Source organism: Lucilia sericata, unplaced genomic scaffold, assembly GCF_015586225.1.
Source record: "Lucilia sericata isolate MDLA Ls3-8-SP2 unplaced genomic scaffold, ASM1558622v1 Contig000107F_arrow, whole genome shotgun sequence".
In the NCBI taxonomy this organism is placed as follows: Eukaryota; Metazoa; Arthropoda; class Insecta; order Diptera; family Calliphoridae; genus Lucilia; species Lucilia sericata.
This window is the reverse complement of record NW_023994139.1, coordinates 136546-161591: the sequence shown is the minus strand read 5'-3', so window position 1 is coordinate 161591 and position 25046 is coordinate 136546. Positions and strand designations below refer to the sequence as shown.

At 28.5% G+C, this 25046-nt stretch overlaps 1 protein-coding gene across 1 annotated transcript; it reads right to left on the bottom strand.

Moving 5' to 3' along the window:
• Nucleotides 1–9267: 9267 nt before the first annotated feature.
• LOC119600211 (transcription initiation factor IIB) lies at nt 9268–24036 on the bottom strand. Its single transcript, XM_037950308.1, has 5 exons — nt 23851–24036; nt 23382–23790; nt 10283–10517; nt 10072–10193; nt 9268–9541 (listed from the first exon to the last, which is right to left on the bottom strand). Exons 1-5 carry the CDS (start codon nt 23865–23867, stop codon nt 9380–9382), a joined length of 945 nt encoding a protein of 314 aa, XP_037806236.1. The 5' UTR covers nt 23868–24036; the 3' UTR covers nt 9268–9379.
• Nucleotides 24037–25046: the final 1010 nt, after the last annotated feature.

The window sequence follows — 25046 nt, the reverse complement described above, 5'->3', positions numbered from 1 at the left end:
GCTGTGCGATGATGAATCAGTCAGTAACGTTAGAATTTTATATATATAGAGATATATATGTATGATATATATATTTAATATATTAATTGGGAAATTAAAACTCCTTAAGTTCCTGGGTAAAGAATTCCAAATCCTTGTAGTTCGAACACGAAAGAATCTTTCATACATAGAACTGTTAATACGAGGATATAAACCTTCTACAATAATTTTATAACATTGCAACATTACCCTAATATCAATAAAACTCCTAAATTTACACTCTAAAAAGTCAATGACATAAGCAGTGACATGAGATCTAATTCTAAGATTATAAACATATCGTACAATTCTATTGAAGAGAAGATTATATCTAGGCAAATAAAGATTCAAAGAATACAATCTACGAAGTGTATAATTTATTCTGTTACATAGCCAATCAATATGATGTTCAAAACTAAGGTGACAATCAATATAAACTCCAAGACATTTAACATACTCTACAAACTCAATACTAACATTGTCAATCATAATAGACAGATTAACATCAGTTCTATGTGACTTAAAAATCATAGCCTTGGTCTTCTCACGATTAATACATAGTCCACAACTTGACATCCAACTAGAAACAGAAGACAACACCGTATTAACTAAACACTCCAAGGCATCAACAAACTGACATTCTCCTGCAAATAGTAACTGAATATCACCTGCAAAAATAAACAATTGACAAGAAAATCCCTCAACAGTTAACATAAGATCATTCATATACAACAAAAATAATAAGGGACCAATAACAGAACCTTGCGGAACACCACTTGTGACCAAAGAACATACAGAACAACATTGACCACACTGAACAAACTGATATCTTTTAGAAAGATAGGAAAATAACAATTTACACGCAGTTGAAGAAAATTTAAAGAAATTACATATTTTTTGTATTAACATTGAATGACTTACACGATCAAACGCCTTAGACAAATCAAGCGCAACTAAAACAGCCAAATCATTCCTATCCATAATTTTACGTATAGAATCTGTCAGACCTAATAAAATTGAAGTGGTATTATAACCACGACGAAAACCAGTTTGATAGGAATTAATAAAATTGCTGCTATCTAAATATTCTAGCATTTGTGTTTTCATAACATGTTCTACAATCTTAGATAATATGGGAACTATAGATATCGGTCTAAAACTACATTCATTTCCATTTTTACTAATAGGAACCACCTTAGCGACCTTCCAATTCATAGGAAATACAGAATAAGTTAAAATGTTATTCACAAGATACAAAAAATGTGTTTGAATAAAAGGAAAAATAATCTTAAAAAACTTTAGAGGCAAACCATCGGGACCAGATGCATTCGATTTTATGCTACAAAATGCTAACACTAATTCATTGATATCAATTGCATGAAAAGAAAACCTACTATCAACAAAATTAAGCTTTGAATCAAAAGGATCAACTGTATCCACAATTCTACAACTCAAAAATTCCCTATTCAATTCCTCAGCATCTAAATCCTCAACAGATATCTCATTATCTAATCCTCCATTGGATTTTATTAGATTCCACATACCTTTAGCATCAAGAACTCTAAATTTCGTAAAATGCGCTATCCTTTTTGCATTCCGAACAACAGATTTAGCCCTATTCCTAGTTCTACAATATATCTCCCAATTTTCTCTTGAGGGTGTAAGCAAATAAGCTTTAAATGCCAAGTCTCTAAGTGAAAGGTGGTATTTGATGTCAGACGAATCAAACCAGTCCTCTCGAGGAATAAAAACCTTACGTCTTTTTATAGGAACAAGTGAGTGTAAATATTCTACACAATGCATTAAATTACAGAGTTGTATATTAACATGCGTATTTGTATACAATTCAGAAAAATCAAATTGAAGAACCTGCTGATGCAACATTTCTATATCAATAGCATTATAGTTCTTAAACTCAATATATTGAGGATCAGGAGTATTTAAAACAGATACACTAAGAAAAATAAATGAATGGTGAGAAATAACAGGACATTGCATTTGATTACTTAGTAGTATTGAAGTAGGACGACTAACAAAAAAGAAGTCTAATAAAGTTGTAGAACACCTCGAAACATCAAAATGAGTAGGTATATTATTATGAACACAGAAAAGATCCAATCTTCTACATAAAGAATGAACTAAATAGGAATTAGATGGATTAAATAGGTTCATATTAAAATCCCCCATTATAACAACATTAGAGTACTTAACAACTAAATCACCTAACCTTTCCTCAAGTTATCATTCCTACTATCAGGAAGATAAACAACACTAATCAAAATTATGTTACCCCCTAATTTAATCTCAACAAAAATAGACTCAAAAACACAAAAATCTGTTGATTTATAAACTACCTTCACCTTAAACTTTTTAGAAATAAAAAGACCTACACCACCACCTCTAATCTGACCAATTCTATCACTCCTATAAAATTCATATCCGGGGATTGCAATTGCCTGAGAAGAAATATAAGGCCGAAGCCATGTTTCGCTCACACCAATAACATCTAAAAGACAATCCCGTAAAATATGTCTTATTTCATCAATCTTTATTGATGAAGCTGTTATTTTGAAACTTTGACAGTTAAAATGTCCAAAGCTCAAACCGTTAACTAAGTTTCCTAAATTTGAACGCAAATAAGAGTTATCATGGACAACTGGACCTAAATTTAAATTAACATTCATATTAAAAAAAAAAAAATAATAAAATATTTATAAATTTTAAAATTCAAATCTAACGCAATTTAAATTATATCATGATACAACCATAGAAAGGTAGAATCAGTAGGGAGAGTTGTCAATTCTCTGCCTTGTTAAGTCAAACAAAAAAGAACTAAAAAGAGAAAAACTTCAAAATCTTCAAATGAAAAACCACGAAAAATACCATGAAATGTTTATTGAACGGCACACGCAAACAGCATTCCACTCTTCTGTATTCTGTTTATGATTTTTATTGGTTATACGATCTTTATTTTCAAATTATCTAATTTTATTTTTTAACAAAAAATTTTTCAATAATTTTTATTTGATGTTTTTTTTTTGTATTTTTTAATTTTCTTTTTTGTGACAATTCAAGGCATGTAAAATTGAGAACGTACTTTTCTACTGATTCTACCTTATGAATTATATAATAGTTAACAATTGAATAAAATTTTTACCAGAAAATTAAACATATTCATTGACAATATTTTTTTTAAGGGCCTGCAATACAAAATTTATATATAAATTCTGCTTAACAATCCCTTGTAAAATAAAAATTGCATATGAATATTATCTTAACTAAAATTATTTTAATTAATATAAAGAAATAAATAAGACTACTAATTCATAAAATCATAAAATATATAAATTAAATTTGTAGGTTGCTATGAATTACTCGAAGTAGATAGTGTTACACCTTTAACAGTAGCACCATACCATAAATCAGCACATTCATTAAGGTCGAATAGTTTCTCCAAACCATTGAAAAAAGTTAGTTGAACTCTGGGCTTAATTTTAATTTTCTTTTCCTCCCACATTTTCCGGGAAAGGTATATAAAGGCATGAGTGACTTAAATAATAAATTAAAACATTTGATTTTTTTCAAACACTGTGTTTGACTCACTCATTGTTTTATGAATGAAATGAATAGTATATTTGAAAATAAGGAATGTTAGTCAATACTCAATTCAAACGAAACAAGTAATGAGAGTGTTTGTGTGATTCAATTCAAGTAGTATACAGTGAGTGAATCGAGTGAAAGCAAAACAATTTTTAAGTTCGACAAATTAACAGATTTTTTGAATATTACTTCGAATTTTCGAACTTAATTTCGAATAGTCGAAGATAATATAGTAGGGTCATCAACTGTACTTAACACTGCCAAATTTCAGGCAATTTGGTCCACGGAAACTGGTTTTATCAGCTTTAAATTTTTTTCGAACATGAGTTCGAATTTTCGAAAAATTTTTTTTTAGTTTTTTGGACTCAAAGAATAATTTAAAAGCATAAAAAATTTTTCGAACATAACTTCGAATTTTCGAACTTAATTTCGAATATTCGAACATAATATTATCTTGTCATCAATTGTACTCAAGACCACCAAATTTCAGCGAATTCGGGCCACAGGAACTAGTTTTAACAGCATTCAAAATTTTCACCATTTATTCAAGAAAAAGTTTGAATCGATTCATTCGATTCAAACAATCTATTTTGTATTGTTTTAACATAAACAAATTGTTTACTCGCTCGATTTGAATGTAGTTGCACATTCACTTGATAGTACTCACAACGTTTGAGTATAACAAAACTTTGTAAATACTATTCTAAACAAACAATGAGTTGAGTGCAAAGCAATGAGTCACTCATTGTGTGTAGCAAATAGATATATATATATATTAGAGCCCTGCATGAGTGACTTAAATAATATTTTATTATCTAGAAACAACACATAAAACATTTAATTTTTTGTAAGTACTGTTTTTGACTCACTCATTGTTTTTTGAATGAATATAATAATTTATTCAAAACAAAAATGTATATGACAAAAAATTCAAATAAAGTAAAATACATGAATGTAAAGAGTATTGTATGATATGAGTATTGAGAGTGTTTTTGTGTTTCAAATCGAGTGCAAAACAGCGAGTGAATCGAATCATAGAAGGATTTATTATGTGTTTTAATTAGAATGCAATTCTTTGAACGAATTACCGTTCTTATGAATTTTTATATCGAGATTACAAATAAAATGCATTATTGTTATGTATATATGTATATTTTATTAATGTAACTCATGTAATAATTATATTTGAATATTATTTAGAGATGTAAACAAAACTACTGTAAAGTGAAAAAATATGAAATATAAGGATTTTTATAATTATATATTAACACTGAGAGCACCTTCTTCTTGTGCAACTGCGTATTTTTTCTGATTCATGTGTAAGAAAATAATTTGATTTACCGCAATATCATTTGAGGCAATGGAGCATCTTTTTTCAGAAATTACGTTGCGGGCACAAGAGAAAACCCGTTCTGAAGGTGCGCTACTTGCTGGTATTGCTAAGATTCGGCAGCTCAATTTGTGTAAAAAGGGGAACTCGTTCTTATGCGAATCCCACCACTTAAGTGTGTCGAAATCATCAAAAAAGGACACTTCTGTGTTTTCGTATCGTCTCAACTCTGAAGCCACTAAATCCTCGTTGGTTTGAAAATCAGATGATCGAATAAAATCTGAAAACAGCTCTAAATTTTTCGATGAGATTGAGGCTACTGACAGTTGTTGTGATTCTGTTATAGGCTCACAATTTTGTACTAGGCTTTGTATCAACTCGATACATTTTAATTTTATAAGATTTCGATCTTCTTCAGAAAAACTTAGCAATTTGTTTGCAGGGGGGAACAGGAATAGTGCAACTCGATGCCAGATGGACAAATTAGAAAAAACGACAGTTTCCAAGTAGTGCCTAAGCTTGCTTTTCAAAGCCTGGGCGATACTTATATCCTCGTTGTTTTCAGCGCATTTCTTTTGAAGGCTGTTTACATAAATGTAGACCAAATGAATTGTTGGATATTTCTCTCCCTCTAGTATCTTCGAGGCTTCTTCAAAGGGTTGAATTATATCGAACACAGCAGTTATATTTCTTAAATCAATATTCTGTTAATGCAATATATATGGGCAGCGCTGCGAAAAGCAGCAACCATATTTGATCCTCTGTCCGTCACGACGGTAACATTTTCAGTGAATACACAATCAAATTCGCTAAGTATGTTACAAACTTTGCAGTATATGTTATCACCTAAAGGATTTCGGAATAATTGATAAAAAATCAGTGGCCATTAAAATTTTATAATGGTATATACAACTCACTAGTACATTTTTCGCCATTCATGCTGCGTATTCCCAACAAAACGTTATTCAATTGTGTATCTTTTATATAATGCATTGTTATTGCCAAAAATGATTTGTGTAAATAGCTGTCCGTCCACAAATCGGTGGTTAGAGCGAACCCAATGTCCTTGACTTTAGTGATGTCGGATTTTATCTCAGAAAATGCTACATCGTAAAGCTTACAAACATTTCTTCCTACTGTTGTTGAGTGTGGAAGTAATGATTTTACATTGACGTGCTTACCATATTTTGAACCGATGGACAAAACGAAGCTAACAAGTTCATGAAGACCGGAATCTTCCACCAATGTAAAAGGTCTGCAGTTTTCAATAATCCATTTGGTAAATGTATACAATGCTTTCCTTTTTGTGTCACTATCCACTAAAACGTTGTGTACGTTATCCCGATCTTTTGTGGCGATGTAGCATTTATGTCTAACCAAGTTTGTAGTAGATCTACTGTTATGTTTATACACGCTAAAGCAAAATCGACACGCGACTACATTTAACAATTCTTCACCTGAGTCGTTTATAATCATTCCAAACGTTTTCCATACGTTACTACGTCCAGTTTTATTACTTAATTTATATTCTTGGTTAATTATTTTTGTTTTTATTATCTCATGGCTCAACAAGCTAGTTACACTGGAAACGGATGCTGGGCTATCAACGGCGCCGCTAGAATTCTGTTCCAATTTACAATAAAATATAATATAAATTAAACATTTATCATACGGTTTAGTATTTATTAATTAGATATACCTCATTGTTGTCCATTTTTAAATTAATTTGCGATATCATGTTTTTTTATTATATTTCTTTTTAAATTATTTTTCTTTTGGCATTTAAAACTCGATTCACTCGATTCAAAATATTTATTTTGTATTCTTTTAATATACGTAAGTTGTTAACTTACTCGATTTGAATGTAGACGTACACTTACACAAAAATACTCGCAATGATTGAGTAAAACAAAAATTTGAATTATTAAAATCAAATGTACACACTCTTTGTAAATAATATTCAAAATAAAAAATGAGTTGAGTGCAATGCAGTGGATTACTCATTGTGGGTGACAAATAGAGTCACTCATGCAGGGCTCTAATATATATATATATATATATATATATATATATATATATATATATATATATATATATATATATATATATATATATATATATATATATATATATATATATATATATATATGTATATATATATATATATATATATATATATATATATATATATATATATATATATATATATATATATATGTATATATAGAATTTGATGATTTGTATCTTAAATAAAAGGTATTTAGGTCTACTTTCTTATGATAAATGGAGTTTGTTTTGTTCCATCGTATTTTATTGGTATAAAAAGAGTCACAGTATTATACTGGGGACATAAGCTGAGATTTCTTAAAAAACTTTTTGCACTTATTTTTAAAAATTTTATAAATAAATGAAATTCTTAATATAAAAGTATACTTTTTACTTTAATTTTTATGTTAACATTTGTTTTTTCGAAGCTTGATTGACCATATGGATCCTGAAAGCTGAATCAGAGGCCCGACTTTCAAGTTTTCTTAAATAAAAATTTCAGATATTGAAAGAAATGTCTCCTAATGTTTAAATTATCTAAAAAAATTGTTTTTGAGATTTCGAGAAGAAAAAGTTTTGAACCCACTTATAGATAAGGACAATCCACCGATTTTTGGGCCAAATTTCGAGCAATATTTCGCTAATTTGCAATTCGACCTGTTCTTGGTGGTTAAAAAGGGGCTTAAATATCAAAGTATATTGATGGACTTGTGAAATAATGCTAAAATAAGTAAAACTTAACACAAAAAGTTCACAAAACTCAAAAAATTTTAAAATTCAGTTTGAATTGTAGGTAGTCTACTGTAACGTAAGTTCAGATAAAATGCCCCTTATCATATTAAATCAGAAAGAATATTCTTTGTAATTTTTTTCATAAAATAAACGTATTAGATTTTAGAAAAGGTAATAAAATAAAAAACATATTTTATTTCCCTCATTTAAAAACATTCTGTTTTATTTTTTTCAATAGATCGTATTGGGTCTATACTAGTATTAATTCCCAAACAGTACTATACCTAAATTTCAAATTAATTTTCGAAATTTTTACATTTCTTGAAATTTTAGTTTTAAATTCAACTTATTTTACCTGTCCATCAAGATACTTTGATATTTAACCACCAAGAGCGGGTTGAATTGCCAAAATGTGAAATATTGCTCAAAATCGGGTCCAAAAATCGGTGGATTATCGTTATCAATAAGCGGAATCAAAACTTCTTCGGCTCGAAATCTTTTCAATAACTAGTTTTTTAAGTAATTTAGTAATGTTAAGCAATTTCTTTCACTTTTTTAACTTTTTATTAAAGAAAATTTTAAAGTCGTGGCTCCAATTCAGCCGTCAGAGCTCATATGGTCAACCAAGGGTTGAAAAAAACACACCTTAACATAAAGAACCGAGGAAACAGTTAATTTTGATATTGGAAATATCATTTACAATTCAAATTTTTAAAAATAAATACAAAACGCAATTTATGAAATCTCAGCTTATGTCCCCAGTGTAATACTGTGAATCGTTTCTATTATTTTATCCAATGCTAAATTTTTTAAATACCAATAAAATACGATGGAGCAAAAAAACTTACAAACTCCATTTATCATAGGAAAGTAGACCTAAATACCTTTTATTTAAGATAGAAATCATCAAATTCTAACGGATACTTTTTGAGAAAATTTAGTTTTCACCACTAAATAAAGGCTTTTATATTACTTTGTTTGAATAAATAAATAAAGTCATTTCTATTATTTTTTCCACCACTGTATATATAACGAACAAAAGCATTTTTAAATTGCGTTCGGTGCGGAAAGTTTTTTTCACCGAATTGACTTTAAAAATTGCCTTTTATTATCAGGACAGTATTGCCTATAAGGCAGTGCTGTGGCATTTTGACTCACAAAAAAAGTAATACCCTAATATACATATTATGTATATTTTAAGTAACAAATTTTTTTTTTTTTTTTGAAATGTGTCTCAAGAAAAGTTCTTTTTTGTATATCATTCTTTTACAATAAATTGCAAAATTATTTAATGGTAACATTTTAGCAAAAACTCAAAAATTTATTTTTCCCCTTGTGAAAGCACCACCAAACTTCAGAGACGTTGATGCACCTGTTAACGTTATTCTATCAACCTAATTATTTGCATGATATAGTCTTACAACGAGACGGGAACGGCCTGTCGGACAAAATTTTTTCCTGCCTACAAGTTTAGACCAATCTAATATTCAAACATACATACTTATGTACGTTTTATGAAAATGTGTAAACATAATATCAAATTTATAGTATATTTGTATATATATTTATTTTCTTATAAAAATAACATAAAAAGGGTTCATGTTTTATTAAAAACATAAACTTATTTAAAGAAGCGAAATATAAATAATTTTTTTACATCTGTGGAAGTTGTTCAATTGGTGTAGTAAATTTAAAGTCTTCCGGAAACAATTTAGCAGCTTCTGGATACATTAGCTTATACGACTGTCTTATTGTCACATCAGCAACACCAGCAATATCTCCGATTTCTTTTTGACTACGCTTGTGCTCCGATGCCTGTAAATAATATTTTTATTAGTATTATGGATTCATTAGATTTCCAATGAACCTTTAATAAATCATTATTAAAAATACGACGTTAAAAACTTTTATGAAAAAATTAAAATTTTAAAAAATTCTTCAACTTCTTCGTTTTCAAATGTTTTGTTTTTAATTTATGGTATTAATTTTTAAAAAACAACTATTATTTACATTAGTTTTACCCCTTATTCACAAACAACATTTTTATTTTGTAAAAGGTTTATAAAACAAAATTTCCATACAAAATCTATTTTATAAACTGTTTATAAAATAAAAAATTTGTTTGTGAATAAGGGGGTTTGTTTATATTTATCCCCATTATCTCAATGTCTGGTTATATTTTATCGTTAAGTTTCCATACAAAGAATAACTGAAGGTTGAGATAACGGGCATTAAACTAAAAAAAAAATTATTTGCATGCATTATGTGTTTTCATTTGGTGACAGATTTTATTAAACGAAATCGAATAAATTATTCAGTATTTTTGATAAAATGTTGGTCGTTACCTGTGATGCCATATATATCGCCGCTGCAGCAACCGAAATAGGAGATCTTCCAGGCACAATATCCATTTCAACAGCTTTCTTTGCAATATGTGTAGCAGCTCGTTGAACCATATTTGGTAGGTCTATAATAATAGAAATAATAAATTATATTTATAAAAAATGTATTTAAAATTATACTTTAGTTTCAAGTATTGAAATTTATAATTATTACCAAGGTTTGCACAAAATCTTGACATAAAATCGGCTGTAGTAATCAAATCGACACTAGTTTCCAAAGCTTTAAGCGTTAATTTAAAACATCTTCCGATTTCCTTTTTACTTATTTTGCTAACAGCACAAATTTCTTTAAATGTACGTGGTACACCTTCTTGACGACAGGCAATATAAAGGCAAGCCGATGCCTTGGCATCATTGGAACGTCCTTTAAGATTTTTACCATCGTGAACCTACAATAAATAATATTATTAATATTCTATGTTCAATATCGTAAAAAAATCAAAAAGTATCATCTGAAAAATGAAAAAGTACAAAAACCTCTCTCTAAATAAATTCTCATTTAAAAAAGACCGTGTGTCATGTTTTCCGGTTCCCCATTATAAAGAATCAAAAAGGTACTATTTGATGAATTTATGTTTCCAGGTTGAATAATTTGAAAAATTCAAAAAATACCATTAGAGAGATAAAAAGTACTAAAAAGTTCTATCCTAAAGAATAAAGAATAAGGACCGTCTATGTTTAATAATCATGTGTTTTGGATTCATAAAGAGTATCAATTGAAGAAAGAAAAAGTACTAAAAGTGGAATAAATTCTACCTTTGTGGAAAGTACTAATAAAAAGATTACCATTTCCCCCTTTCGCCTAGGAAATAAAATTAAATTTAAGAAATATTCCGTGTTTAAATCTATATATCACAGATCAAACTCAAACAATTCAAATCTGCATTCATTTGTCCAGAAAAATTGTGGTTTCAAAAAGAATCAAACAATTTACCCGAAATTGGTCATATATAGACCTTAGTACCCGAATTCCATAATAATATACCAATAGCTAATTTTGTGTGAGTAAATTAACTATTTTTTCAAATTTAATAAAAATTGGCTAAAATTGAATAAAAAAAATTTCCCGTTTTCACCTTTTTGGTACTTTTTTCCCCAGTGAAATAGCAAATATTTTCTTTCAATAAATATTACAGAATTAGTACATAATTTAATAGGTATACATACGTCAATAAGTCGAAAAAGTTTTCTGAATGTGCAAGTACCAAAAATACTGTTTTTTTCCCTTTTATACCCAAAAATATTTACAAAAATTTTATTAAGTTTATTTGTTAAAAAGTTATAAAGGGACAAAAAAGGTACCAAAATCACCTTTGTTACATATTTTAACCCTTTAAAAGTACGAATTTCAAAAAAGACAGGTGCATTTAAAATTTTTCTTGTATCACTAATATTGTGTAAGATAGTTAAGAAAACCTGTTTTACCCGTTTTTTCCATTTTTTACCCTAAATGTAGAAATTCCAAAAACACATCTACTGTCAAAATTTCATGATTCTAGGTTCAGCCGTTTGGGCTGTGCGATGATGAATCAGTCAGTCAGTAACGCTACTCTCTTATATATATATATATATATATATATATATATATATATATATAGATTAGCTTGCTGTCCGCTACTTCGTTAGCGTTACATTTATGTTTTTACATCATACTTTAATTCATCATGTTTTAATTCATATACGTATGTACATAATACATAATATGTACGTAATTAAAATTTAGACGTGTTTTCACGCCTACAAAATTTTCTAAAAATTTACATTTATACATAGTTCAATATTGTAAACATGATACCAAACAAAAAGGTCTCTGTGCAATCTCAGTCATTTCTTAGCATATATTTTAAATTACAATCTATAGAATCAATCTATAGAAATTTTAAAATGTATCACTGAGCTTCTTATGTATTCACCTATAGATCTTTCGTTTTGTGTTTCTAGATTCAATGCAAAAGAAAATTTAAAGAGTGCCATTAATAACGAAAAAGTCCTCTCTTATAGATTATCATATAGTCATCACCCCGAATGTTTTAATTTACATATGTTTCCAAGTTAACTATAATAGAAACATCAAAAATTTATAGTTTCAGAATGAAAAGTACAAAAGTCCCTGCATGTTGATTTGAATTTCTAGGGCCAATATTTTCATTCTCCCTTTTATTTAATTATTTTAATAGACTTCAAAAGTACCGACTGATATTACAGATTTCCATTTAGCCAATACCCTGCATGTTTAATTTTATGCCACTAAGTCGATATCCAACCACTCAGGATTCCGCGGGATTTATTTTATGTGTCTGTTTCATACATTACAAAATTACAACTGTTATGGATATCTATTATTTCAATGCTTCATAGTCCATTATTACAGAAAATTCAATTACAGGAATAAATTGCTTTTGAAGGACGAAAAAGAACCAAAAACTATTAACTTTATTTCTCAATATTATAGAAAACTCAAAAAGTACCAGCTGAAGAACGAAAAAGTATATTAATACAGATTTCCATGTAGAGAAACCTGCCTGTTTATTTTTATGATTTTTACATTATTGAAAATCTGAAAAACGAAAATCACTCTAAAAGCCCTCATATATGTATTATAGAAAAATTAAAAAATATTCGTTTCTACATTCAATATTGTACACTTTTTCGTTTCATCTTATAGATTCTCCTCTTCGCGTCACCTTTTAATGTTTAATTTTATGTTTTATGTTAAATATTATAGAATATTTGTATCATTTAAAGATCGAAAAAGTAAAAAAAGTTTCTCATAATATAAATTCTCAATTATATAATTTCACTCAAGACTCTGCATGTTTAAATTTATGTTTCAAAAAGTACCAAAAAATTTTGTTTTCCTACTAACTATCCATTTAATATTTAATGTTATTAAAGTTTATCAAAATTGGTTCATTTATTAATAAAATCAAATTTTGCGTTTTTAACCCCTTTTTTCTCTCTATTGACATACAGTGATGTTCGATGAATAGAACACCATCACGTTCAAAGTTTCTCTCCACTTAAAATCTCTCCTACAAAGAATAGAGTTGAAAAACTGACTGAAATGTTGTATTGATCTGTTATGAATGTAATAGCATTATTTTTGCAATAATTTACGCGTCGCTATTCGTAATTTTAATGAAATTTTAAATTAAGCTATATAAAATGGTGTAACAAAAAATAGAGCAAGTTTGCAAAAATATAAAAATTTAACAATTTGTAGACAATTTTCAAATTGAAATAGATCCAAATAGTAAGTTTAATGCTTTTTATTATTATTTTAAAAGAATCTCATTACAAAATTATAATTTTGAGTACAAAAGGGGCAGAGACAAACATTGAAGGCGATACAGCAGAAAAACGATAAAAATACTCCTTGATTTAGGAAAGGGCTATAGACAAACTGTAATAGAAGATGCTGTAAAATATAAGTTTAAGCCAAAAAATATGGAGAAGAAATAAAAAATTACATCTTTTTTTAAGCGAAAAAATCAGACTCATGCAGAGGATGACACTTTTGTGTGCTCCGTATAACCTTAAAAGGGAATATAATTTAGATGTTGCCAGCTTAATAGTCAGACCTCTCATGTATAAAAATAATTAAAAGGATAAAATTAGTAGAAAAGTATTATATGGTACTTTAAAGATCCTGAAAGAAAAAATAAAATTTTTCAAAAACATTTGAAATCTCCCCTTGAGCAGGAATCGAAATATTTTGTGGTCAGATGTAAAAAAGTATATTTATTTTATTCTGATATGATCCGTAGACGTTCCAACACTGGATTTTGTCCCCAATGTGCTATGAAGATCATTGAACATGGTGGCGGATACGTAATGGTATGGGGTTATTTTTTCTTGTTTGGAACATGATCTCTATTTCGGATTGAGGGAAGATAGGACTGTAAATATCCCATAATTATAATTAATGATGCTATGCTGAATGAGAAATAGCACTTTTTAAGGAGATTCCTACTATTGTGTCCTCAAAAGCGCAATTTTTTTACATGACTCCATATTTCTTGCTCCAAAAAGAAGTGTTATTTCTTATTCATTCTTGATATTTTCTGGTTTAAACTTATGCATTTTTACAGTGTATATTATTTTTTTGGACCAAAGAATTATTTCAACAATTTGTCTTGAACATGGCGTATTTTTATAAATTTTCTGCGGTCTCGCCTGCAAAGTTTGCTTCTGCTTCTTTTTGAACTCAAAATTATTGTTTATAATGAGATTATATTAGGATTGTAATAATAAGCCTTAAACTTACAATTTGTATCGATTTCAATTTGAAAATTGTCTACAAATTGTTAAATTTTTATATTTTTGCAAACTGGCTCTATTTTTTGTCACACCATTTTATATAGCTTAATCTAAAATTTCATTAAAATTACGAAAAGTGACGCGTAAATTATTGCAAAAATAATGGTATTATATTCATAACTGATCAATACAAAATTTCAGTTAGTTTTTCCAACTCAATTCTTCATTGGAGGGATTTTAAGTAAAAAGAAACTTCGAAAGAGGAGGTGGCTCTATTTTTCGGAACATCACTGTAAGTCAATAAATAGGTTAATGAAAAATGTACCAAAAGTAGGTAAAAAATTTTACCCCTTAAAAGACCGAATATCCAAAAAGTACTAAATTTATATTTTTATTCTTTCTATAAGCTATGAAAGAATTGAAGGGCTTATTGCAGTAACTCGATATGCCACCAACCATCACAATTCGATTTTATGTGCTTTTTGAGTTGCTAGGAACCATATCTAATGTCCCTAAAGAGATTTTTAGCTTATTATGGTAAATTGGCGATATAAGGGTCATGCCTCTTTTTCCATTTAAACAATTTGAAAAAAATTTTATTTCATAAACTCGATATGCCACATATATTTTTTACACTTTTTAAGAAAGTCCTTTATAATGATGGAGATAAAAGCGGAATTGATATTTTTTTATGTTACTGTGATAGAACGAGTTAAGACAAGTATCATTATACGAAGAGAACAATTTTTTGCTCGAAATATCGGGAGATATAATTTTTTGAAATTAAAGTGGCTTACCTTGTTACTGCATAAAAATAATTTCATATATAATTATGTTGCTTACCAAGTTCTTGCTGATTGGAAAATTTTGGATTGCAGAACATCAACAAAATTTTGCTTATAGATTTACTTTCATTTCCTGGAAATATCTTATATAATGTTCAAACTATGTGCATAATATAGTCATATTTATCATACCAAATTAGCAAAGACATTGCAGCATATCCTATAATCTTTGTAAAACATATCACAATCATCAGCATATACAAAAAGCATAATATTATAACGCCTGTTATATAAAGTGCATATCGAAACCTCTTTTGAACAATGGACTTGAAATTTCTAAAATCCGTGCAAGACTTCTGACACAACATGCTTCGAAATTGGTTCAGATGTTTAAAATGATGATCAAGAAGCAGAAAATTAACTATGTTGAATAAACGCAATATTATCTCAAATTTTAATCCGAAAACAATGTGTTTTGTCATTCTATTTAAAATAGAATCAAACCACAGGACCTGCCTTTTACTGCAGAATACTTTAGCTAAGTATATTTAGCCAAATTTATTCTCATATAAAAAAATAACCAAAAATATAAATTTCATATTGAAAATAAATTTTATAAATTTTTTTGTAGCAAGAACATGATAAGCCACTTTAAAAATGTACTAGAACTTGTTTTTTGAAAATAAAAAATGTTCAAATATTGTTAGGCAATAACTTGATAAGCCACAATTTTTTGCTAAAACAGTGGTTTTCACTTTATTTATGATTTCCATCTATTGGCATACGATAGTTATCGACCTTATATGATTATTAGGCGTCTTTAAAGTACAAATTAAAAAAAAAATATTTTTTTGAGAATTTTTTTAAACTTTAATGTCGATTTACTCAAAATTTTATTTTTGTGGCATAACGAGTTACTGCAATAAGCCCTTCAATTAAAAAATGTGAAATGATGGGGTGAAAAATGTACCAAAATACAGCTTAATAAAATACCTTTATGCGTTATTACTAAATACACAGCTGCTTATTTTTTAATGGTACAACGATAAGTATTGTTATTAAGTTTTTTTAAGCTTTTTTAGTTTAAGAGGTAAAAGATTGCCGATTTTACCTAATTTTACCCTTTTTACACCATAAATATTCGAATTTAAAAAAATTCCTTCATTTGGTAAATGGACAATAATCTGTCCAAATTTCAACATCCAAGCTTTAACATTCTCAACCAGTCACTCATGACTTTAACATTATCAATCAGTCACTCCGCAAGTCCAATAACAAATATAAGGGTAACATTTTGTGTATTGGCATCTAATTGTTTTTGTATTGTTGATATTCAGGCAATAAAACACAAATATATTTTTCTGTTTTGGCATTGGTTTTGTACTTCTTGTGTTTTGCTTCATATCTAAAACACCAATAATGACGAGGTTCCACATTAGGTTTAGGTTAAGAAGGGTTATACACCATAGAAACAACGGTGTATATCCACTCGGAGACCATAAGGTCCATTTTGATTCCCTTCAAGAAGTGAAGATTCAAAAACAGAGAAACAAATAACACTACAACAAGACAAGAAAATAAGAAGATGGCAGGCGAGCATTCTAAGTGATAATAATCTTCCGACCAAGCCTAATGTAAATTCTGTTACTCCTACCAAACCTCCATGGCTTTTTCCAGTTAATTCTCTTAACTCGTCTTTAAACGAACAACCAAAAGCTAATACTCCACCAGATATATATCGAAGACTCTTTAAAGAAACCGCAAGTTCTTACGGAAATTACACATTCTTATATACTGACGGTTCTAAAGATTCTTACAATATTTCTTACAGCATAACAACTGAGAACTCCGTTATAAAAACTTCTATTCTTCCTCAATACACAACTATCTTTTCCGCCGAAATTATAGCCATATATGAAGCTCTTAAGCTCTCCATTAATTCGACTAATAAGACTTTGATATGCACTGACTCATTATCTTCTATCAACGCTATAAGTAATCCTCACAGTAAAAATTACTATGCCAACTTTATAAGGAACCTTTTAATAAAACATTTTCCCAGAATAGTTATTGTTTGGGTACCCGGACATTGTTTAATTACCGGTAATGAATTTGCTGACTTATCGGCAAAACTGAGTCTCAAAGCACCTGTTTATTTAACTGAAAATCTCAATACATCTGATATAGTTAAATACATTAAAAAATCTCTAGTACTTGAAACCGATCAATGGTGGTCTAAGACATCACTTTGGTATAAAGAGATTAATCATGAAAGAATTAATATCAGAAAATACCTTAACATAAACATTAAGGAAAACATTAATACCAAAGACTGTCAGAAATTTATAAGACTTAGGCTAGGGCATACATTAATAACTAAAAAATATTTAATAAATCCTCATATTTCTAATCAATGTCCTTATTGCAGAACTGGAACAATATCCATCAAACATATCCTAATCCATTGTACTACATTTAATTCAACCCGTAACTATATGTTCAACATGTATCCTGTTCGATTTCTTTCCAACCCTTCCATTAACAACATCAAAACTATTATTAATTTCTTAAAATCAACTAATATTTATAAAGACATATAAAAACACAAACATACTATTTTCCATATATCCAATACTCACTATTAATCTACTAATTTTGTATATACTTATAAGTAAGACATTATATTAGAAATCTATTATATATATCTATTATCTATTATATAATCTATTATATTATATGTAATTATTTACTATTTGTATTTACATTTCCTCTAGCTGAAGGCCTTAGTTGCCATTGCTTAGTAATAATAAGTTATCCTAATTTCTTATCTTAAGATAACTTATAAATAAATAAATAAATAAATAAATAAGAAGATGGGAAGATACCAGATTAATAATTTATGTTCACTTTTGTAATGTCCTTATCTCATTCTGAAATGACTTGAACTCCAGAATTCACTTAACACCCGTTAAGTGAATTCTAAGGACTTTACAATAAGCTGGCATTACATAGTATCTTATGTTTAACAGAAGTGTCCCACTTTTGTCCTAATTTTTTTTTACATTAAAGAAATAAAGTAAATCAAACGACTAGATCTAAAGTTATAATCTTTTAAACTGTTAAAAATTAGTTCGGACCATGTTTTATTAATCAAATTTAATTATAAACATTAAATTTTTCAAATTAATAACAACCGGTTAACCGGTTTTTTCCGAATTTGAAAAATATCAACCGGTTTTTTTCAAATGCCAACTAATCGAAAACGGTTTTTGGAAAATCTCGAGTAATCGATCACCCTAATATATACACATGTGGATATTGAATTAAGTTATTCTTGAATTTTTGAAAAAAAAAAAAACTGAAGCCGTGTGTACATTCTTTGCATAAATACGAAGTTTAAAGTTCTCCAAAATTTCCAAATTCCAATAATTATTGGCGATGTTCTTCCGAATTTCAAAGAGTAATTTTTAATTCTTTAATCAAATCATTTTTTTAGTATTTTTATTAAAATACTTAACATATGGATTTATTGATAATAATTTGCTTTTGGAAGGGGATAGGGCCAAATATAGACTAAATGATGAAACAGAACTGGGGCATAGCGCTTTTTTCCATACAAATTGGCATTTTTTGAAGTTGTAGAATGCGCTTGAAAAAAATAGATTTTATTTTATTTTGAGAGCGTTTATTTTTATGCTCACATTTTTAGCTACTCATTCTCTCAACAGCGTTACCATACTTTCAAAATATTGTCATATATTTTATAAACAAAACCATGTAAATAGGCAACGAAAAATAAAAACAAAAGAAAATAAATAGAAATATGAGAGAATTTGTAGTTACTGCCGTAGCTTTAATTATGGGCTTATGTCGTTTTGACAACGTTTTTGCTTGAAGTTACAGTCGTGTTCTGTTTCATCATTAATCCTCTTAAAATGTTGGTTTTTGTAGAACTTATTTTTGCCAGATTTCATTGTTTTACCAAGATTGCCATCATTAAAAATTAAATCGTGTTGATGGGACTACAAAATTGGAATGTTTAATCTAAAAAATACGCAAATGGTCTTCTTTATCCATAATTTCATCGTTTCTTTGCAATGGTCTAAGGCGGCACCATATAAAGCAACCCCATTACATTACCGTGTTTCCCTAACATGCTGCTTTGAATTCTCTCTATATGACGGTGTTACTAATTTTGAAGGAATCGGTAAAATAATGTTGTAAGAAGACTATCTGCGTATTTTGAACACTCTTCATCCCGATTTTATAGACTTATCAGTCCGCTTTTCTAGATAAGACCGCAAATCCTATAGAAGAGTTATTTTTCAGCAGGATGGCGAATTAAAGCACCCCTCAAAAACCGCAAAAAATTGCTCAGCAAGCAAAATTTCCCTCCGAAATACTATCCAGTTCAAAGTCCCGACATCAATATGTAATCTTTATATATATATATATATATATATATATATATATATATATATATATATATATATATATATATATATATATATATATATATATGTGTGTATATGTATTTCAGATTAATATTTTGACTGTGTATATAATAACGCCTATCCTGGGGAAGAAGTAATTTCACTGCGATATGGCGATGCAAAACACACGTCAAAAATATTAAAGAATATTTTTCTGAACATATTCATATTGATGTAGTATTCAGCTCAATGTCCTCAACCCAATCATGGTGAACCATGAAAAGCTTTAGCAGCGGATTGAGCAGGAGAGGAAGAGTCATTTAAATGAAGTAAATGAAAAATTGGTAGAAAATCCCAAAAAGTGTAAAAATTTATGAAAGTAATAACGGATTTTGAAAAATATATTAAAAATGCTATTTTTCTCAAAATTTTTCGTTTGGTGCAAAATTGAGTACATGTGAGTTATTTTAGTTTTGTCTATTTTTTAATTAGAACTTGATTCTTATTAATTTGAATTGCAATTAATTTTGTTACATATTAAATATAAAATAAGTGACAGAAAAAAATTTTGGATTTGCATTATTACTTTTATTTTTATATTATGAGAGGTCTACAATGTACCAACATGTACTCATTTATGCTCCCTACTGTTTATATGGGGGGTAGGTTCAATTATGAGCCGATCCTCATAAAATTTGGTACAGTTTGGGGTTTCTCTAAAACTAGTTTTTAGCTATACTGTTATTTTTAAGACTGGTTTGACTATTTAAAATGTATTCTTGACGTGTATGTTTGGTTAAAATTATTGTCCGATACTGTCCATTTTCTGCATCAATAAAAAATAATTCTGGTAAATTTCAGACCTAAAGCTATTTTCGTTCGGATCTTATTTTATGTCGGATATAAAAAAATACTCAGTTTGTATGGATATAGACCACAAAAGGGAAAACAAAAATAAAAAAATTGATATAGACCATAAAACTGTTTGTTTGTTTGTCAACGTGCGCTTCGAATGCCGTAACTCGGTACAGTTATACGACGCCACACTTTGTTCAATGCGGTTTGAAACGTAAAACTATCGAAGGCGGAGCAAAAAAGACGGCCTGATTCCCTTTAAACGATAATGGCAACGTCACACAACGGCCTTCCTCCACCCAGAGCTGAATTACGAATGGACCATAAAACTGGAATTATTGTTTTCATTAAAATCGTAATAACTTTTTTTAAATTTTACGCAGAAAAAACTAATTTGAAAAAATGTTCAATTAAACGATTAATCAACAATTTTAAAAGGGGTTCAATTCATTTTGTATTTGTATCATACACAGAAAAAACTGAAAAACCATTTCAATTACCAAAACCTCGTTTTCAATTATTTTATTTTTTGAAGTTCAACCTATAACAAAAGTTGTATATTCAATTACTACTTATAATTGATTTCGTACACAAAATTTTTATTTTTTCTATTTTTGTTGTTGTTAAATACGTATTTGATTATACATTTTTATGAATCAAATACAAAATGAATTGAACCCTTTTAAAATTTTTGATTAATCGTTTAATTGAAAATTGTTTAAAATTATTTTTTTTTCTGTGTAAAAATGTATAATCAAATACATATTTAACAACAACAAAAATGGAAAAAATTGTGTATGAAACATACATGGGAGTAGTTAATTATATCGACGAATTGACGATTTCATTAGCATTAAATTGAAAAAATTTATAATTATTTTTTTTTCATTAGCATTATTTTGTCTAATGGTAATGCTTTTTAATGGAACAATTTCATAGTAATTATTTAATTAATTAATTTTAAATATCATTACCATTATTCAATGGATTTTAAAAATTTTCGAACATTAGTTCGAATTTCGAAATTAATTCCGAACATCCTAACATTATAATGTATTGTCATTAGGTGAAATCATGTATGCCAAAGAACTAGTTTTAACAGCTTTAAAAAATTTTCGAACACGAGTTCGAATTTTTTTTTAGTTTTTATGACAGAGAGATTAATTTAAAAACATAAAAAATTTTTCGAAAATAACTTCGAATTTTCGAACATATTGTTGCATTGTCATCAGATGTACTTATGACTGCTAAATTTCACACAATTTTGGCTACGGGAACTGGTTTTAAAATATTTCAAACCTGTACTCGAATCTTCGAAAAATTTTTGTGAATTCTAATCAAATACATTTTTCGACAATTATAAATACTAATTAAGTTTGTTTTAGAAAATTTATTATCACATTCATTACCATTATCAAAAAAGTTATAATGAAAAAAATATAATTTTCATTAAATGGTACTTAAAATATTTTTCATTAGAATTTTTTCTATAAATGGTAATGAAATTTTAATGCTTAATGAAAAATTCATATGTATAATATGAAATCAATTAAAAGTTGTAATTGAATATACAATTTTTGTTATAGGTTAACTTCAATAAATAAACTTAACTTCAATAAATTGAAAACGAGGTTTTGGCAATTGAAATCGTTTTTCAGTTTTTTTTGTGTACATTACGTTCACAGAAAAAAATTATTTTGAAAAATTTTTAATTAAACGATTAATTAAAAATTTTAAAAAGAGTTCAGAAAATGTATAATCAAATATATATCAAATATATACAAATATATTTAACAACAAAAATAGAAAAAAAATAAACATTTTGTGTACGAAATCAATTATAAGTAATAATTAAATATACAATTTTCGTTATTGGTTGAAATTCAATAAATAAAATAATTAAAAACGAGGTTTTGGTAATTGAAATCGTTTTCAGTTTCTTCTGTGTACATAACGGTGTATAAATCTATAATTTTGTTCAAAATACCTACATATATGTCGAAATCAAGTGTAACAAGTAAAGGAAAGTATAGTCGGGCATGGCCGACCAGATGATACCCTACACCAATGAGTATGTTAAAAATGTGGATTATATTTAATAACAACGCATTTAAGTTGTTTACCTTAATTCCGAAATATTTTAACAATTTGTTGAAAAAGTGATTTTCTAAAAGAAATGGGGGCAAGGGTAAATATGGGCCTACCCTTATAATTTTTGGTACATGGCTTTACTTTTACATTAGAGTTATGTATGCTGGATTTCATCGTGATACTAGTGTTTATTAGTGAATTATTGACCATCAAGTCATTTTCTGAAGGAAACTTTGTAAGGGGGCTAGGGTCAAATAAAGCCCTATAATTACGAAAATCGGTAGTATTATTAAGAGGTATATAGAACTAAGTTTTGCCGAGTTTTGTAGAGATACTACAATATTTAACATAATTATGAACTCAAAATCCCTTTCTGGAGGATGGGGTTGTATGGGGGCTAGTTGAAATAATGGACCGATTTCAACCATTTTCAATAGGCTTCGTCGTTGGGCCAAATTTCAGCAAAATATCTTGAAAATTGCGACCTGTACCTTGCGCACAAGGTTTACATGGACAGCCAGTCAGTCAGACGGACATGGCTTAATCGATCCAGAAAGTGATTCTGAGTCGATCGGTATACTTTAAGGATGTAAGACCAATATTTTTGTGCGTTACAAACATCAGTACAAACGTATAATACCCTCCCCACTATGGTGGTGTAGGGTATACAAATTTTAAAAATCTATCACGTAAATTTTGAGTAAAGTTTATATAAACATTCTTAATCGTTCTTCTCAATAAGGAGTGTTTGGTGTATGGGTCAAACCAATAATATACTGACGATACATATTTTCTATGAGCAACAAAAGCTAATAGATTAATTAATTACCTGTTTGAATAAATTGTTTGCTCGATCGACAATAGTTTTAGGCAAATTGATACGATCAGCCATCATTGATATCTCCTTAAAGGCTGATATCAATGATCTGTCTGAACTACTCATAGTTCGTCTATTTTGATACTTTGGCGATCCAAATGAATCAAATGAAGCGGAACCAGTTCCTGGCCCAATTATAGTTGATAAATCGCCGCCACTCAACAAAGGATTCTCTGGACCACCAACACGACTGGGATCAACTCCACTTTTTTCATTGCTAAATGTACGCCATTCTGAACCTACATCAATTACACGGTCACCAACAACCAAACCACATTCTGAACAAATCATATCACCAGCCCTATAATCCTCTATAAGTGGAGCATCTGGATGTGCATAACAGCATACTTTATTGGTATCTCTGTAAGAAAAAAGAATTAATATGCTAAATGCTTAAAAATTATAACTTGAATTACAATACCTGGAAGTGCTTGCCATTTTGTTATCCTGAAATTATTATACCTTTATGTGTAGTGTTTTCTTTTAGTTTTTAGACGCAAATATGTTTTAAGTAAATTTTCATTTATTTATTTACGTCTTCGTCAGTATTAACAATGTTGCCACATTTCATTTATAATGACGTTACGATGCATCTACTAGGGTTCTATAAATCGACTTTCGAATAATCGAACAATCGACTTTTTGTCGAAAAAAGTCGAAAAGTCGAAGTCGACTATTTTGTTCCAAAAAAGTCGATAACTCGACTATCGTCTATGAAAAAAGTCGAAAAGTCGACTTTGTAAATAAAAGTCGAAAAAAGTCGAAAAGTCGGAAAGTCGAAAAAAGTCGAAAAGTCGAAAAAAGTCGAAAAAAGTCGAAGAAAGTCGAAAAGTCGGAAAAAGTAAGCTTCCGCTCGAAAAATCGACTTTTCATAAAATGGAAAAAGTCGAAAGGTCGAAAAGTCGACTTTTAACTAAATGCAAAAAGTCGAAAAGTCGACTTTTCGTTTCAACTATAGAACCCTAGCATCTACACGTAAAAAATTATTTTGAGTTTTTTCGAAAGTGGCATGTGCGTTTTGAAAAAATGTGGAATTACACAACACACGTTGTACGCGGTAACGCGTTATAGACTTCAATAAAAAATATTTAAATAAATAAATATTTAAAAATTTCCGTTAAACGGAGAAAAACCTCGTTAATATTTTTAATTATTTATGTAAAAAATCTACAAATACCAAGCATCTCGTAAACAAATATCATTTTATTTAAATAATGGCATAATTGGTATGTATACAAATATGTTATTTAGGAAAACTATTTTTTTTTCTATTAAATGTTAACATATTAAACAATATTGTTTTATATTTTATATTAACATTATGTAGATAACGTGATTAATTAAAACAATCTCTTCCGGAACACTTTATATAAAGAAACACAAATGAAGAATTTAGCCGAACAGCGGAAGCTTACTTTTACATATGGCTTAATTTTGAAATCTATTAAATGTTATCAAATTCAACAATATTGTTTTATATATACACTATGTAGATAAAGAGATTAACTAAAAAAGTCTGTTCCGGAACGCTTTATATAACAAAACCCATATGAAGTATTTACCCGTCCGGCGGCTGCTACATTATGGCCAAATATTGAAAATTACTCCGCCGGAGTA

Bases quoted from the DNA above. Each gene is read 5' to 3' on its own strand.
- LOC119600211 (XM_037950308.1), bottom strand. The intron at 10,518-23,381 runs GTAATTAATTAA...TATTTATTGTAG, and splicing joins CAAACAATTTATTCAAACAG to GTTCACGATGGTAAAAATCT. The intron at 9,542-10,071 runs GTAACGACCAAC...TATTATTTACAG, and splicing joins CGATATATATGGCATCACAG to GCATCGGAGCACAAGCGTAG.